At 42.9% G+C, this 15950-nt stretch overlaps 1 protein-coding gene across 1 annotated transcript in view; it reads right to left on the bottom strand.

Annotated features, from left to right (window-relative positions):
- The window catches only part of LOC110202402 (uncharacterized), a 54732-nt gene extending 47817 nt beyond the window's left edge, over positions 1-6915 (bottom strand). Inside the window, 1 exon segment of the mRNA XM_078145845.1 lies at positions 6258-6915. Coding sequence (XP_078001971.1) covers positions 6258-6288 — 31 coding nt within the window. The 5' untranslated portion in view covers positions 6289-6915.
- Positions 6916-15950: the final 9035 nt, after the last annotated feature.

Here is a 15950-nt window from a genome sequence, read left to right as displayed (position 1 = left end):
CTTCACACGTCCACAACTGAACTCCTCTCTTCCCCCGCTCTGCCACCCCAAACCCTCTCTCTTCCTCATTTTCCTGTTACTATTGAGGACATCACCGTCTTAGACCCTGACTCCTCACTTTTTTCTCATCCCCCATCCAATCTGCCTCTCAATTCTACCTTCATAACACCTCTGGCATAAGCCTCCTTATCTCTTCTGACACTGCCACCACCCTGCTGGAGGATAGAGGATGGTAATTCAATGTGTCTAAAACAGAACTCACTATCTTTCCCCCTAAACCCCCTCCCCTTCCCTATTACCATAGATGTCAATGCCTCAGGCTCACAACTCAGGAGTCATCCTGGACTCTCTCTCTCTCTCTCACCCTCATATCCAATATGGTACCAAGGCCTGTTGATTCTCCCTTTGCAAGAATCTCTCATATGCCCCCTTCTCTCCTCTGACACTGCTACTCCCCTGGGGCAGGCCCCCATCACCTCACAGCTGGACTACTGCAGTAGCTGCTGGGGGGGTCTGCCTGCCTCAAGTCTCTCTCCACTCCACTCAGCTATCAAAGTAATTTCCTAAAGTGCAGATCTGGCCATGCTGGTTCCTTATTCAATAAACTCCAGTGGCACCTTATCACCTCTAAGATAAAATATAAAATCATCTGTTTGGCATTCAAAGCCCTTCATAACCAGGCCACTTCCTCTTCCTTGCACCTTATTCCCTTCCATATACTCTGCTATCCCAAGATACCGGCTCCTTTTTTTCCAACAAAATATCCCATCTCTGCACTCTGGACATGTCTCTGACTGTTCCTCATGTCCATAATGCCCTCCCTCCTCATCTCTGACTCCTGGTTTCCAAGGCTTCCTTCAAGTCCCAGCTAAAATCCTTCCTTCTACAAGAAGAGTTTCCCGAACCCCCTTTAATTCTAGTATGGTGTTCAGTCATTTTTCAGTCACATCTGACTCTTCATGACCCCATTTGGGATTTTCTTGCCAAAGATGTGGGAGTAGTTTGGCATTTTCTTCTCCAGCTCATTTTACAGATGAGGAAACTGAGGTAAAGAGAGTTAAATGACTGCCTAGGATCACACACCTACTAAATGTCTTGGGCCAGATTTGAACTCAGAAAGTTGAGTCTTCCTGATTCCAAGCCCAGTGTTCTTTCCACTACATCATCTTTTAATGCTAGTGCCTTCCCTCTCTTGATTATCTCCAATTTATCCTGCCTGTATGTTGTTCATACAGAGTTATTTTCTGTTGTCTCCCTGATTAGACTAAAAGTTCCTTGAGGGCAGGGATTGTCTTTTGCCTTTCTTCATATCCCCAGCACTTAATAAAGGGCTTGGAATATAGTAGGTGCTTAATTAATGCTGACTGAGTGAGGCAGGATGTAATTACAGAAATATATTCTAGTATCCCCAGTCATGTGGACGTAAAGCTTATTGAAGCTATCTTAGGGACCTGATTGGTTCAGGAGGCTCAGGATTGAACTATTATTACTGGTTGTACAGAGGAGCTCCAGCTTCTCCCCAAGGCCAGAACAGGGAAGCACTTCAGGTAACGAAGCTGCCCTCAACAGAATCAGTGAAGAGTCCTCCATGAATATCCTTATGGAACACCCTTTCCCTGCCATGGCTAAGCAGCATTCCTTTTGTGAACACCCCATCATATCTGCCAAGTGTGTGAGCCTACCCAGGGGTGGAGAGCGTTCCTTTCTGAAACTGAGGGCAGAGGCACGTGTACCGTAGTTTCAGCAGTTGTTCTATCAGTTGGAACACCTAAAAACGGAGAAAGCTTCCACTTGCCCACAACAGCCCCTCTCAGACTTCTAGTGGTTGGGGAGACAGGGACTGTGTGGAGCCCGGGCCCCACCCTGGAAGGAATGGCTGCTTGCAGATTGAAGGTAAAACACAAGGAGAGCCTTGAAGAGTGTTTCAGACACCTCCTTTGCTGGGTGTCTCTTTCCCCAGTAACCCCAAACTGGACAGTCCTAGCCCTGGCAGGCTTCTAAATGAGTCCCAGATCCCTCAACCAACCCTTCCAGGAGCAAGAACCTAACAGGAACCCAAGGGAGGAACTCAAGCTCTGGCCATCCCCTGGAGTGGTTCTTGACCTCATCAATGTGGTAGATCAACCTTGGAAAATGAGTACCTTTGACCTTTGTCTCTGGCCCCTTGTAAAGCCCTAGTACCTTCCTGGGGCACAGTCTAGGATACATGGCAGGGAGAAGGGAGTGAGAATAACCTCTGGGTTGTAGGCAGCATGGTGAAGAGATGGCCGGAAAGGAGAACACTGGATGAGCAATGAACCTAATTGAGTGATTTACCCAGAGTCTCAAGAATAGTATTTGTGAAGGGTGGGGCTCAGCTCCCAGGCCAGTTCTCTATCTATTCCACCCTGTGACCATACCAATAAATAAACAAATGGAAAAGCACCTATTAAGTGTTGGTGCTGTTATTCAGTTGTGTCCAACTCTTGGCGAGATCATTTGGGGTTTTCTTGGTAAAGATACTGGAGTGGTTGCCATTTACTTCTCCATTTACTATGTGCCAAGGACTCTGCTAAGAGCTAGAGATTCAAATATAAAAGCAAAGATAGTCCTGGCCCTCAGGAAGCTTACATTTTTTTGTGTGTGAGGCACACTTACCCAAGGTCACACAGCGAGTAAGTGTTAAGTGTCTGAGGCTGGATTTGAACTCGGGTCCTTCTGACTCCAAGGCCAGAGCTCCATCCACTGCACCACCTAGCTTCCCCAGGAAACTTACATTCTAATGGGGGAGCCAACACACAAGAAGGAGCCATGGCAAGGGAGCAGCACTTTGTTCCAGACATTTAGAGGGATGGGGGGGTGGGTAGTAGAATTGATTTGATTCTTGTTCCAAAATTGGGGAAGACAAGATCATAAGAGCGGGATGGGGAGGCTATGGAGGAGGTGGCCAGAAAGTTAAGTGTAAAGCAGAACATGATTTTCTTCTAAAAGCATCTCCTCTGAATATGCAATGCTACCCCATGTACTGTGTTTCTACCCTGTTGATTTTAAATAAGGCAAACCCAGACCCAAACCAAGCAGTGATTCAGTCTTGGGGTTCATCCCATTGTAGAAGTGAACAAAATTATGCCCCTTCCCCACAAACCCCCCAAACTGATTTTGCCAAGTTTCCCGAGGTTGGCACTTCTAGAGAACCCCCTCAAAGCCTTGCCTTAACATCCTTTACCAGAACCATGAATTTTCCTGACATGTTTGTGTAACACATAGACTATCCATCCCCTCTCATCCTTAGCAATAGCCCTATTTCAAGGCACATGGACTTCAACCATTTTGTTTTCAGTGACCTGAAGGATTCAGCTGTAGCAGCTAGCATCCTTCAGCGTCTCATTCTTGCCTCTCATGGGTACCAAAAGACTTAGCTGCTGAAGGTGGAGGATTCCAGAGTCTTGGAAAGTTCTCCTCCCTGTCTGGCTCAATGGGGAGATTTCTTTGACTTAGTGAGACCAACTATATTCAGACAATAAATCCTTTATCTATCTCTCATAGAGAAGAAGAAGTATTTTTCTCCAACACACACTATTCTTTTGGTATAACCCACTCATATTTTATGACAATCCAACTTTCTATTCTTTGTTTCACATGATATTATTATGAATAATATTTAGCTTATGAATGCTACCCTAAAAATTATATATAAGGAGATAAATATGGACATACATATGAATATGTAAAAATCTGCATATAAGGTAGGGCTTGGTGTGACTTGTCCTCTATCTTGCGATCTGCCCCAGGCTGGAATGAAAAGCTACTTTCTTTACTCTTTCTTTACTTTTAATTTCCTACTTACTTCTGTTATCCGACCCCAACCTCAAGAACACAGATTGGTGAGTGACAACCCTATTAGGTACCCCCCTCCAAAAAAGAAAAATTCCACTATGCCATCAAGTCTCTGTAATAACGATGCTGCAAAATTTACCTCATTGCATTAGAACTATGTGTGTTGTCTAAGCTTTGAACTCTTGTAGATACATTTGAGGCAAGACGTTTGATTTCTGCAGCTAAGTGGCACAGTGGATAGAATGCTTGGCCTGGAATCAGGAAGACCTGAGTTCAAATCCAGCCTCAGATACTTACTGTCTTAAGCAAGTCACTTAACCTCAGTTTCCTCATCTGTAAAATGGAGAAAATGATAGCACCTACCTCACAGGGCTGTTGTGATGACATCTGTAAAGCACAGTGCCTAGCCCATAATAGGCACTTTATAAATGCTTGTTCCCCTTCTAACCTTGGATTTTGTCACCTGTGAATGTTGGGGTTTCAGCACTATTCTGCATCCACCTTCTCTGTGACTACTCTGTGTAGTAACGATTTTTCAGGATATACTGCAGTGAGAAGGAAAGAAGTAATGGTATAGAGTATAGATGGCTTTTTGCAAGGAGTTTATCTAAGAAGGAAAAGAGGAATCAGGAGGAGACAGTGGGGATGAAAGGGGATGATGGGACCTTGGGAGAGTTTAGAATAAGGAAAAGAAGGAAGATGGGGAGGGAGGATGATAGAGAGGGCAGTCAGGTAGATAGAGTGGATGGGAGAAGGGGAAGATGTATCACTGCTTTTTGAAAAAAGAAGAGAAGGAAAAGTGAGTCATTGAAGCTCTAAAAAATTAGAACACAAAAAGGAACAGAAGGGAGTCTAGACAAGGAGGATAGTTCTGAAAGTTACCTGTTGAGTTTTTTATGCACTTAAAGGGAAAAAGTTGGTTAAATTGCCAAATCCCATTTGCAAATTGAAGGCTCTAAAGGAAAGGACCTTCCCTCTGAAAGCAGGGTTGGCCTCAACACTAGAGTCCAGGGAGCTTTCTCTGGAGGAGGACTTTAGCCATAAGATAAGGACCTAGTAATACAAGCTGGGGAAGAGCTACGGCTCCTGAGGGAGAGGAATGTGGAATGAAGAAGGGCCAGTAGGGGAGACAGCCTTCAGAAGGTAAAGACCCAGGAAAAGTTCAAAGGGCCAGTCACCAGAGCATACAGGCAGAAGGGTATCCCTGTTAGGTGTGCCACTGGGCTCACAGGGGCAAGAGTCAGTGCCCAAAAAGTCTTCATTCCTAAGCCTTCATGTTAATTCCACAAACAAGGATTAAATACCTGCAGTGTACAGAGCCATGAGCTTCGTGCCTGGGCTATTGCAATAGTCACAAATCTCTCCCCACTTCCATCCATCCTCTGCTCAGCTGTCAAAGGGATCTTCCTAAAGCCCAGGTACAATCATGTCACTTCCCCATCCACCATTTCAATAAATTCCAATGGCTCCCTCTGGGGGAGGATCACTGTCAGGGTCAAATAGAATACCCTCAGTTTGGCATTCAGAGCCCTTTGTAACCTTTCCCACCCCACTCCCTTCCTTTTCAGTCTTCTATGTACCAACACTCCCCCTGCTCCCATGCATTCCTCAGTCCTAGGACATTGGCTTCCTTGCTGTCCCTCAGATAACACATTCCATTTCCAGCTCCCTGTATTTCCACTGACCATCCCCCTCATCTCCACCTCCTGCCTTCCCTGGCATCATATAAATCCCAGATAAAATCCCACCTGCTACAGGAAGCCTTTCCCAGCCTCTCAATTCTAGTGCCTTCTCTCTGTTAATTTTTCCTGTTTATCCTGTATATAGCTCAATTGTACATAGTTATTGCACGCTGTTCCCCGTCTCCCCCATTAGGATGTGAGCTGATGGCAGGGTGTGTTTTTTACCTTTCTTTATACCCCTAGAGTTTAGCACGGTGCCTGGCACATAGTAAGCCCTTCAAAAAATGTTTATTGTCTGGTTGTCTGAGCCCTGGATCAGCTCACCCTGTCCTGAGAAAGGCCCCAACCTAGCCACCTGTTAGAACCAATACAGATAAGTTAAATTTTAAAAAAAAATCTTCCAAGAACAGAGAGCAAAGGGAAGGAAACAAGCATTCATAAAGCTCCTACTATGTACCACTCACTGTGCTAAATTATTATATATATATATATATATATATATATATATATATATATATATATATATATATACACATACACACACACATTTTATTTATACTTACATATGTGTGTATAACACACACACACACACACACACACACAGAAAATCTCATTTCATAATCACAGAAACCCTGACAGGTAGGTGATCTTATACATATATGCACACACACACACACACATATATATTATATGTGCTCTTTTTACAGTTGAGGAAACTGAGGCCAACCCAGGACAGGGGATAATAAAAAAGGGACTCACCATCACTGCTGAGGCTCCTGGGATTCTCCATCAGGTTTCTCTGGCTGCCGAACCTCACTTTCTCTCCTGGGCTGCTGCCCCCGCCGCCGCCGCCGCCGCCGCCGCTGCTGTCTTCCAGGCCCAGCTTCCAGGGAAGCTGTGGTCAGCAGCCGCCTGTCACTTCGCGCCCACGCTCAGCCTGCTCACAGCCCCGGCGGCTTCTTCCCGAGACATCCAGGTTTTTGTGGTCCAGCTCCCTTCCGCCAGGGGTGGTTCCCAGCAGCTCAGGGTGGGGAGCCCAGGGATGGATGGAGAGGCTACAGCCCTTGCAGTTTGCGAGGATGGAGGTGGGATTGAGGAACTCCGCCTAGATATTTACATACTGTCTTCGCCTCCATTAAAATGTCATCTCCTTGGAGACAGATACAGAGAGGGGCGCTGAGGCCCGAGACTGCATAGGTAGAACTGCCTTTACGGGCGGAGACTGAGCCGGGGCTTGGTACGCGATGCATCCGAAATCATCGCGGCTACGCAGGGTCAGAAACCGTGGTCAACAACGTGTGAGGGGGAGACAGGTGTTCCTCAATTTCAGGGCCCAATACGATACAAAGAGCTCAGCCTCAGCGGGGCCCCAGGCCTTCTTCAGTGTGTGCCACAGATGCAAAGCATGGGACCAGCACCGCCCCCCCCCCCCCGCAAGTGGCCGGCAGGGGCACCGTGCGTCGAGTCATCCGTCTCCACCAATGAGGACAGCTTTATGCAAATGATTGGCTCACCCACCCTTTATACTGGGGTTTTTGTTTCTTGGCTAGGGGTCTGAGATCTTTTTTATTCCTCTTTTTTCCTATAATTCCAGCTGTAAGAAAATGGCCTGGACTGTAAGCACTTAATAAGAGGTTGTGAATGAATATCTTCACTCCCTCCTTCTCTCACTCTCAGGCTGCCTTCCTTGTGGTCCATCTGAGCCATGGAAATAGTGCTTTACAGCAAAGAGCCCTCTAAGCAGTAAGAAGCAGATTTCATCTTCGTGCAAGGAAAAATCCTTATGAGGAGAGCTGCCTCTGAGTGCCTGGGCAGCCTCAGGAAGGAGGAGCTGTTCCTAACCGGGCATCTCCAGACAAAGGTTAGCTAGACAGGGACCTTGTGGCAGACATTGTAGAGCATGGTTGGTCAGGTGGGTTGGATTGGATGGATGTCTGAGGATTCATCCTGGGTCTGTGCCTCTTTCTGCCATGGCCAGGGGACCCAAAGGGTAGCTCTTCTCTCTCCTGAAAGAGAAAGAAAAGGGGCTGGAAGATGACTGTTCCTTTTCCACCTTCTCAATGCCCTGGGTCTAAGAGGGGCCTGTTGGGTTCTGTTGAATCTTTCTGCTGCCTCTTTCCAGAGGTATGACCTTCCACTGACCAGGTTACCTCTTGAACAAGATACAAAACCCTAGGTGCCCCTACTGGCCCACTGAGAATGGTTTTCTTCCCTTGGTGAGGTGGGAAGTGCAGGGTTCCTTCCCCTACCCATCACTGGGGCAAGTAGCACCATAAGAGCAGACCAAACTAGATTAAAATGTAATTGGGAAATGTTATCAAAAGAAGTAAAAATATAATGTGACATAGATAATGTGAACTTGTGGTTTTCTCAGTAATATGTGGCCAGTTTGACACCTCTGCCCTCTACCATTCTGGCTTTTGACAAAGAATGGCTCATAACCCAATAAGAAAGTTTGCCAAATCTTTTCCTCATGAACAAATGGGAATGGAAGGATGGATTGAATCAAAAAATAAATTAGCCCTGGCCAGCCCACTTAACATAACCAACAAAATACTCTAGCCCTGTTTTTCCTTTTATCTCTTGGGCCATTTCTCAGTCTTTTTGCCTGGATCATTCTTCATAAGCATGGCCATCCCTCTAAGCATGAGTGTCCTCCAGGGTCCTGTCCTTTTCATCTTCACTTCCCTCACTCCTCTTTCTCTCTCCTGATAATCTTGGCTCACACGGATACTAGGACTATGCTTATGCAAATGACTCCCAGATCTAGAGATAGAGTCCTTCTTTCTCCCCAGAACTCCCAGTCCTGAATGTCCAGGACTTTCATATTCTAGGCATCACAAATTCAACATGTCCAAAGCAGAACTCATTATCCCCTCCTCAAACTCACCCCTTCTGAGAACTTTTCTGTTTTCATCAAGTGTTCCCACCATCTGAAGCTGTGAACTGATCCAACCACTCTGGAGAACAATTTGGAACTATGCCCAAAGGGCTATTAAACTGTGCATACCTTTTGTCCCAGCAATATCACTACTAGGTCTATATCCCAAAGAGATCAAAGAAAAGGGGAAAGGACCTACATGTACAAAAATATCTATAGCAGCTCTTTTTGTGCTGGCTAAGAATTGGAAATTGAGGGGATGCCCATCAATTGGGAAATGGCTGAACAAGGTGGGGTATATGAATGTAACAAAATATTATTGTTCTATAAGGAATTACAAGCAGGATGATTTCACAAAAACCTAGAAAGATTTACATGAAGTGATACAAAGTGAAGTGAGTAGAACCAGAAGAGCTTTGCACACAGTAACAGCAATATCGTCCAATGATCAACTGTGAATGATTTGGCTATTCTCAGCAATACAATGATCCAAGATAGTCCCAAAAGACTCGTGGTGAAAAATGCTATCTGTTTCCAGAGAACAGACAACGGATGTTGTCTGACTAGAGACTGAAGCTTGCTTTCTTTCTTTCTTTCTTTCTTTCTTTCTTTCTTTCTTTCTTTCTTTCTTTCTTCCTTTCTTCCTTCCTTCCTTCCTTCCTTCCTTCCTTTCCTTCCTTTCTTCCTTTCTTTCTTTCTTTCTTTCTTTCTTTCTTTCTTTCTTTCTTTCTTTCTTTCTTTCTTTCTTTCTTTCCTCCCTTCTTTCTTTCTTTCTTTCTTTCTTTCCTCCCTTCTTTCTTTCTTTCTTTCTTTCTTTCTTTCTTTCCTCCCTTCTTTCTTTCTTTCTTTCTTTCTTTCTTTCTTTCTTTCTTTCTTTCTTCCTTCCTTCTCTCTTTCTTTCTTTCTTTCTTTCTTTCTTTCTTTCTTCCTTTCTTTCTTTCCTCCTTCTTCTTTCTTTCTTTCTTTCTTTCTTTCTTTCTTCCTTCCTTTCTCTTTCTTTCTTTCTTTCTTTCTTTCTTTCTTTCTTCTTTCTTTCTTTCTTTCTTTCTTTCTCTCTCTCTCTCTCCTCTCTCTCTCTTTCTTTCTTTCTCTTTCTTTCTTTCTTTCTTTCTTTCTTTCTTTCTTTGTATAACTTATGTATATCCTATATAAGATTGCTTACCATCTCAGAGAGTGGGGAGGGAGAGAGGAAGGGATAGAATTTAAAACTCAAAACTATAAGAAAACCAAATGTTAAAAATTGTTTTTACTTGCAATTGGGGAAAAATAAAATATTATTTAAAAATTGTTTAAAGGTAACAGCAAAAAAAAATGTATCCACCATCCTTCTAATTATCTAGGTTACCAACTTTGGTATCATCTTCAACTCCTTGGGCCTCACTAGCTGCCCCCACCCCAACCTGCAATCTCTTGCTAAGTCTTCTCCATTCTACCTTTTCAACATTTCTCCCATTAATCTGCTATCTTCTTATATCACAAACAACCAATTCAGTGTCTCATTATCTCTCACATCCCACTGGGAATTCCTGCGGCCAAGTTCTCTCCTCTCAAGTTTATCTTCCATATTGCCTCCAAATTGATATTTCTAAAGCCCAGTTCTGACCATATCACTCTGTTGCTTAAGCATCCTGTGGAAGGGGAATAAACATTTATATAACACCTTTACTATGTGCCAAGCAATGTCCTTTTTTTATTTTAAACAAATATTACCTCATTATCCTTACAACAACCTTGTAAAGTAAGTGTTATTATTATTATTATCTTTATCTTACAGTAGAGAGAACTGAGGAAAAATGAGGTTAAGTGGCTTTTCAGGGTCACCCAGCTAGTTATTGTTGTTGTTTTTCCAGTTGTGTACTATTCTTCTTGACCCCATTTGGGGTTTTCTTGGCAGAGATCCTGGAGTGGTTTGCCATTTCCTTCTCCAGCTCATTTTGCAGATGAGGAAACTGAGGCAAACAGGGTTAAGTGACTTGCCCAGGGTCATACAGCTAGTAAGTGTCTGAGGCCAGATTTAAACTCAGGAAGATGAGTCTTCCTGACTCCAGGCCTAGTGCTCTTTAAGTCCTGCCACCAGTGTACCAAAGCACTCTTAAGCATGAAAATCCAGCACATCCTTGCTCCTTCCCGTATTTCCAGGCCAATTTCATATTATTCCTTCTGACATAATCTATATTCAAAGTCAAAATAGGTTATTAGAAATTCTCCATTCTTTGCCACCATGTGTTTGTACATACTTCCTGTCCCCCAGGTTCTCCTTCCTAAAGTGACAAATCCTAGAAATCTTAGAAACCTCAGCAACTTCCTTTTTCTGAACCTCAGTGTCCTCATCTATAAAATGGAAATAAGTCTCCCTTTTAGAATGTTAGCACTACATCATCGTACAGCCCCTTCCAAGCATACAAATAGTTTACCTGACTAGGATTTTCTTGACTTATATGTTTGACTTTCAACGTTCCTACTCTGATTTGGTCTTTAATATTTGCACTGATTTTACCCAGTTTCCTCTTTTGTGACAATCAAAGGTGTCAAAGTGTTTTTGATGATCTAAGTGCTGTGATATGGGTCTCTCTGCTGGTGGGAAGATGATAGGAGTAATGTGAGAAAAGGAGATAAATGATCTCTTTATTGAGGTCTCTGATTTAGAATTTTGTAAAAACAATTGGGGCAGGACACTTGAAAGTAATATGTTTTTATATTCTTTGAGGAAGATGATCAACTAGTTACAACATTGTAAAGGACCGCTGTCTTTGGGAGAGCTCAACTAATAAAGATGAAAAGTACAATGAGGGAAAAAAATGCTTGGAATGCTTGAGAGGATTCCACCCATGGTTCATTTTCATAGCAGTCAGGCCATTCTTCTGTTTAATCATCTTTCCAGTCAGTTTCTAAATTGAGGCTTATCTTTGTCCCCCTATGGGCTTTTAAGAGGCATAGTTAGCTGTGTATCCTTTCAGCCTGGGTCACTGGATTTCTATGCTGACCTTAACCTCCTGAGGTTTGTACCCAGAGCCCTGGACCTTCAGGGTCCTCCATATCATCTCAGGACAAACTACTGAGGATCTCAAAGTACCTAGGCCTGCTCCCAGGCCCCTCTAGGGTCTCCAGGATAGGTTTCTGAGCCCAGCGGAGTTTTCTTGGGAAAGCCCTCTGCCCTTGTTGCCTCCAGACACAGCTTTGCAGGCTATGGATGCCTCTGGTTTCTCCATAGCCACGATTGTGGGATTGTACTCCTGTACTGGTGCTGGTTTTTCTGGTGACCCTTTCCTTTGCCTTTAGGCTCTAATGGACATTTTTGGTGTAGTTCTAGGGTTGAAGAAGTCATTTATTGTAGTTTCTCATTGACTTTTTGATCATTAGTTGGGCTTGTGTGATTTCTAGGTTTTTACTAAAGTAGGTATATGAGAGCTATGTGGTCTGCCTCCATTCAGGTACCATCGTGACCAGAAGTGCTTTAAAGAGTTGGGTTGTGATGGGCTGCAAATGCAAAACATAAATATTTCTATCCCCTGGAAAGGAGTTGGAGTCATTGAAGCTTCTTGAGATAGGGAATGATATGGTCAGACCTATAGTTTGGGAAAATCACTTTGGCAGCTGAGTGGAGGAGAGTTCCAGAAGGGCATGAGACCAATTAGGATGTTTATTGTGAGACGCCAACTGAAAACTGGAGAGGGCATGAACTAGGATGTTGCCTGTGTGAATGAGGGAAAGGGGGCATTCTCAACAGATGTTGGAGAGGTAGAAGCAACAAAGGTTGGAAACTGCTTGGATAAGAAGGTAATGAGTGGAGTGAGAAGTCAAGGATAGTACCAGTGCTGTGGATTAAAGATCAGGAGAGATAACAACAACAGGAAGGGAACACATTTATTAAGCACCTACTACGTGCCAGATATTATGCTATATGTTTTATAAACAGCATCTCATTTGGTATAATAATCATAACCATGATAACAATAACAACAATAGGAAGGAGAAGGGAATAAGTAAGCTACTACTATGTGCTAGGCTTTATGCTAAATGTTTTACAAATAGTATTTCAGTTGATATAATAATAATGATAATAATAATAATGACAACAACAGTGACAAGAAGGAGATTTGTTGCTGTTCAGTCATTCAGCCATGTCTGACTCCATGACCCCATGGACCATAACATACCAGGCTTTTCTGTCTCTCAAAGTCTAAGTTCATGTACGTCATTTCCTTGACACTATCAATACATCCATCTCTTCCTCTGCCATCCCCCTTTCCTTTTGCCTTCAATCTTTCCCAACATCAGGGTCTTTTCCAATGAGTCCTATCTTCTTGTTATGTAGTCGAAGTATTTACATTTCAGCTTCAGTATTTGACCTTCCAGTGAATAGCCTGAATTAATTTTTTTAAGTATTGAGTGCTTTGATCTCCTTGCTGTCCAAGGAACTCTTAAAAGTCTTCTCCAGCATCACAATTCAAAAGCATCAATTCTGTGGTGCTACACTTTCCTTATAGTCCGACTCTTAACAGCCTTACACTACTGAAAAAACCATGGCTTTTACTATACGGACCTTTGTTGGCTAGGTTTTTAGTATGCTGCCCAGATCTGCCGTAGCTTTCCTTCCAAGAGACAAACATTTTTAAAATTTCATGGCTGCAGTCACCATCTGCAGTGATCTTTGAACACAAGAATATAAAATCTGACACTGATTCCATTTCTTCTTCCTCTGTTACCAGGAAGTGATGGGACCAGTTGCCAAGACCTTAGATTTTTTGATGTTAAGCGTCAAGACAGCTTGTACACTCTCCTCTTCCACCCTCATCATGGGATTTCTTAATTCCTCTTCATTTTCTGCCATCAGAGTGATATTGTCTCCACATCTGAGATTGTTGATATTTCTCCTGGCAACCTTAATTCCAGCTTTTAATTCATCCGGTCTGGCATCTTGCGTGATGTACTCTGTATATAAGTTAAATAAATAATGTGACAATATACAGCCTTGTTGTACTCCTTTTTCAATCTTAAACCAATTAGTTGTTCCATGTTCACATTCTAACTGTTGTTTCTTGGCCCTCATACAGATTCCACAGGAGACGAGTAAGATGATCTGGTACTCCCATCTCTTTGAAGATTTGCCACATTTTTCTTTGATCCACCCAGTCAAAGGCTTTAGTGAAATCAATGAAGCAGAAGTAGATGTTTTTCTGTAACTCCCTTGCTTTCTCCATAATTCAGCAAATACTGGCAGCTTGGTTTCTAGTTCCTCTGCCTGTTTGGAAACTAGTCTGCTCTTCTGGTAATTCTCAGTTCACATATTGCTGAAGCTTAGCTTGCAGAATCTTAAGCATAACCCTGCTGGCATGTGAAATGAGCCGAATTGTTCTGTAATTTGCATTCCTTGGCATCGCCCTTCTTTAAGATTGGGACATAAATGGATCTTTTTTTAATCTAGTGGTCACTTGTGTTTTCCAAATTGGCTAGCATATTGAGTATAGCACTTTAGCAGCATCATTTTTCAGAATTTTGAATAACTTAGCGGGAATTCTATCACCTCCACTACCCTTATTGTTAGCAAAGCTTCCCCAGGCCCACTTGACTTCATTCTCTAAGATGTCTGGCCCTCTATCAGTAGCCACACCATCCTGGTTATTGGTGGTGTTAAGATCTTTCTTGTATAGCTCTTTTATGTATTCTTGCCACCTCTTAATCACTTCTGCTTTTGTTAAATCCTTACCATTTTTGTCTTTTATCATGCCCATTTTTGCATGAAACTTCCCCTTGATAGCTCTAATTTTCTTGAAGACATCTCTTGTCTCTCCCATTCTATTTCTCCTTTCTTTTCTCCCTTCTCCACTGGAGAAGGAAATGGCAAACTGAGCCATTGTCTTTGCCAAGAGAAACCCCCATGGACAGTACTAAAATGATAAAAGAGGTGACATCAGAAGATGAACCTCTCAAGTCAGAAGGTGTGTGATCACTCTTGGGGAAGAGCAGACGACAACTATAAGTAGCTGTAGTACTAATGAAGTGGCTGGGTAAAAGCCAAAAGGAAGCTCAGCCACAGACACATCTGGTGACGAAAGGAAAATCCGATGCTATAAAGATCTGTATTGCATAGGAACCTGGAATGTGATATCTCTGACCCAAGGTAAGTTGGATGTGGTCAAACAGGAGATGAAACTATTAAACATCAACATCTTGAGTATCAGTGAACTTAAATGGATGGGAATGGGTGAATTTAATTCAGATGATCACTACCTATACTACTGTGGGCACGAATCCCTTAGAAGAAATGGAGTAGCTCTCCTAGTCAATAAAAGGGTGAGAAAAGCAGTACTGGGGGTACCATCTCAAAAATGACCAGATGATACCTGTTAGAATCCAAGGCAAACCATTCAAAACATCACAGTAACACAAGTCTATGCTCTAACCATTGATGGCGAAGAGGCCAAAATTGATCACTTCTACGAAGTTCTAGAACAGCTTCTAGAAATAACACCAAAAAAAGATGTCATTCATCATTGGGGATTGGAATGTTAAAGTGGAAATCAAAAAATAATTGGAATAACAGGCAGGGCAGAGACTAATAGGGTTTTGTCAAGATAACTCAAGGGTCATAACAAACCATTTTTTCAACAACCCAAAAGGTGACTCTACATGTGAACGTCACCAGATGGTTAATATGGAAATCAGATTGATTATATACTTTGAGCCAGATGTGGAGAAGTTCTATACAATCAGTTCAAACAAGACCTGGAGCTGATTGTGGCTCGGATCATGAGCTTCTTATTGCAAAATTCAGACTTAATTTGGAGAAAGTAGGGAAAACCATCAGACCATGTAGGTACAACCTTAACAACATCCCTTATGAATATCAAGTGGAGATGATGAACAGATTAAGGAAATATTGGATAGATAGAGTGCCTCAAGAACTATAGACAGAGGTTTGCAATATTGTACCAGAGGCAGCAGCAACAAAAACATTCCGAAGAAAAAGACCAAAAAAACAGAATGTCTATCTGATGAGGCTTTGCAAATAGCTGAGAAAAGAAGGAAAGGGAAAGGGAAAGGATAAAGGGAAAGATATGCCCAGCTGAATGCAGCATTCTAGAGAATAGGAAGGAGAAAGGGATGAATAGTTTAATCCAGAGGAGTGCAACCAGGTGGGAAATGAATCAGGTGGGCTGGCCAGGGTGCTTTCTCAAAATGAATGCTTTTTACTCCTGTCCGGTCTGCACAAATGACAACTTCTTTGGTTTCTCCCAGCTCTAGCTCTGTGATCACATAAAATAACAAATATCAAGCTCCTTGCGAACTTTAACTGTTTAAATGTTAGTTCTTGTTATTAATTATGATTTCCTGCGATTGCAACAGCTGTCAGGATTGCTCCTCCCCTCTGGGCCACAAGAGGGAGCTCTGTGCTCACTCTATCCCAGCCCTCCAAACAGGCTCTCAGCCTGGGTTAGGGTCATTAGGCTACAGGGTAACATTCAAGTAGAGAAAGGAACCTCAGGGTGCTTCCTCTCAACCAGTGTCAGGGCTCCACTTCCCTCTCAGCCCAGGCAATAGGGTTAAAAAAAGAAGCCCGAATCTGAAAA

This window comes from Phascolarctos cinereus, unplaced genomic scaffold (assembly GCF_003287225.1).
Source record: "Phascolarctos cinereus isolate Bilbo 61053 unplaced genomic scaffold, phaCin_HiC Scaffold_726;HRSCAF=1367, whole genome shotgun sequence".
NCBI lineage: Eukaryota > Metazoa > Chordata > Mammalia > Diprotodontia > Phascolarctidae > Phascolarctos > Phascolarctos cinereus.
The sequence above is the reverse complement of the archived record's forward strand: the minus strand, read 5'-3'. Positions and strand labels throughout refer to the sequence as shown.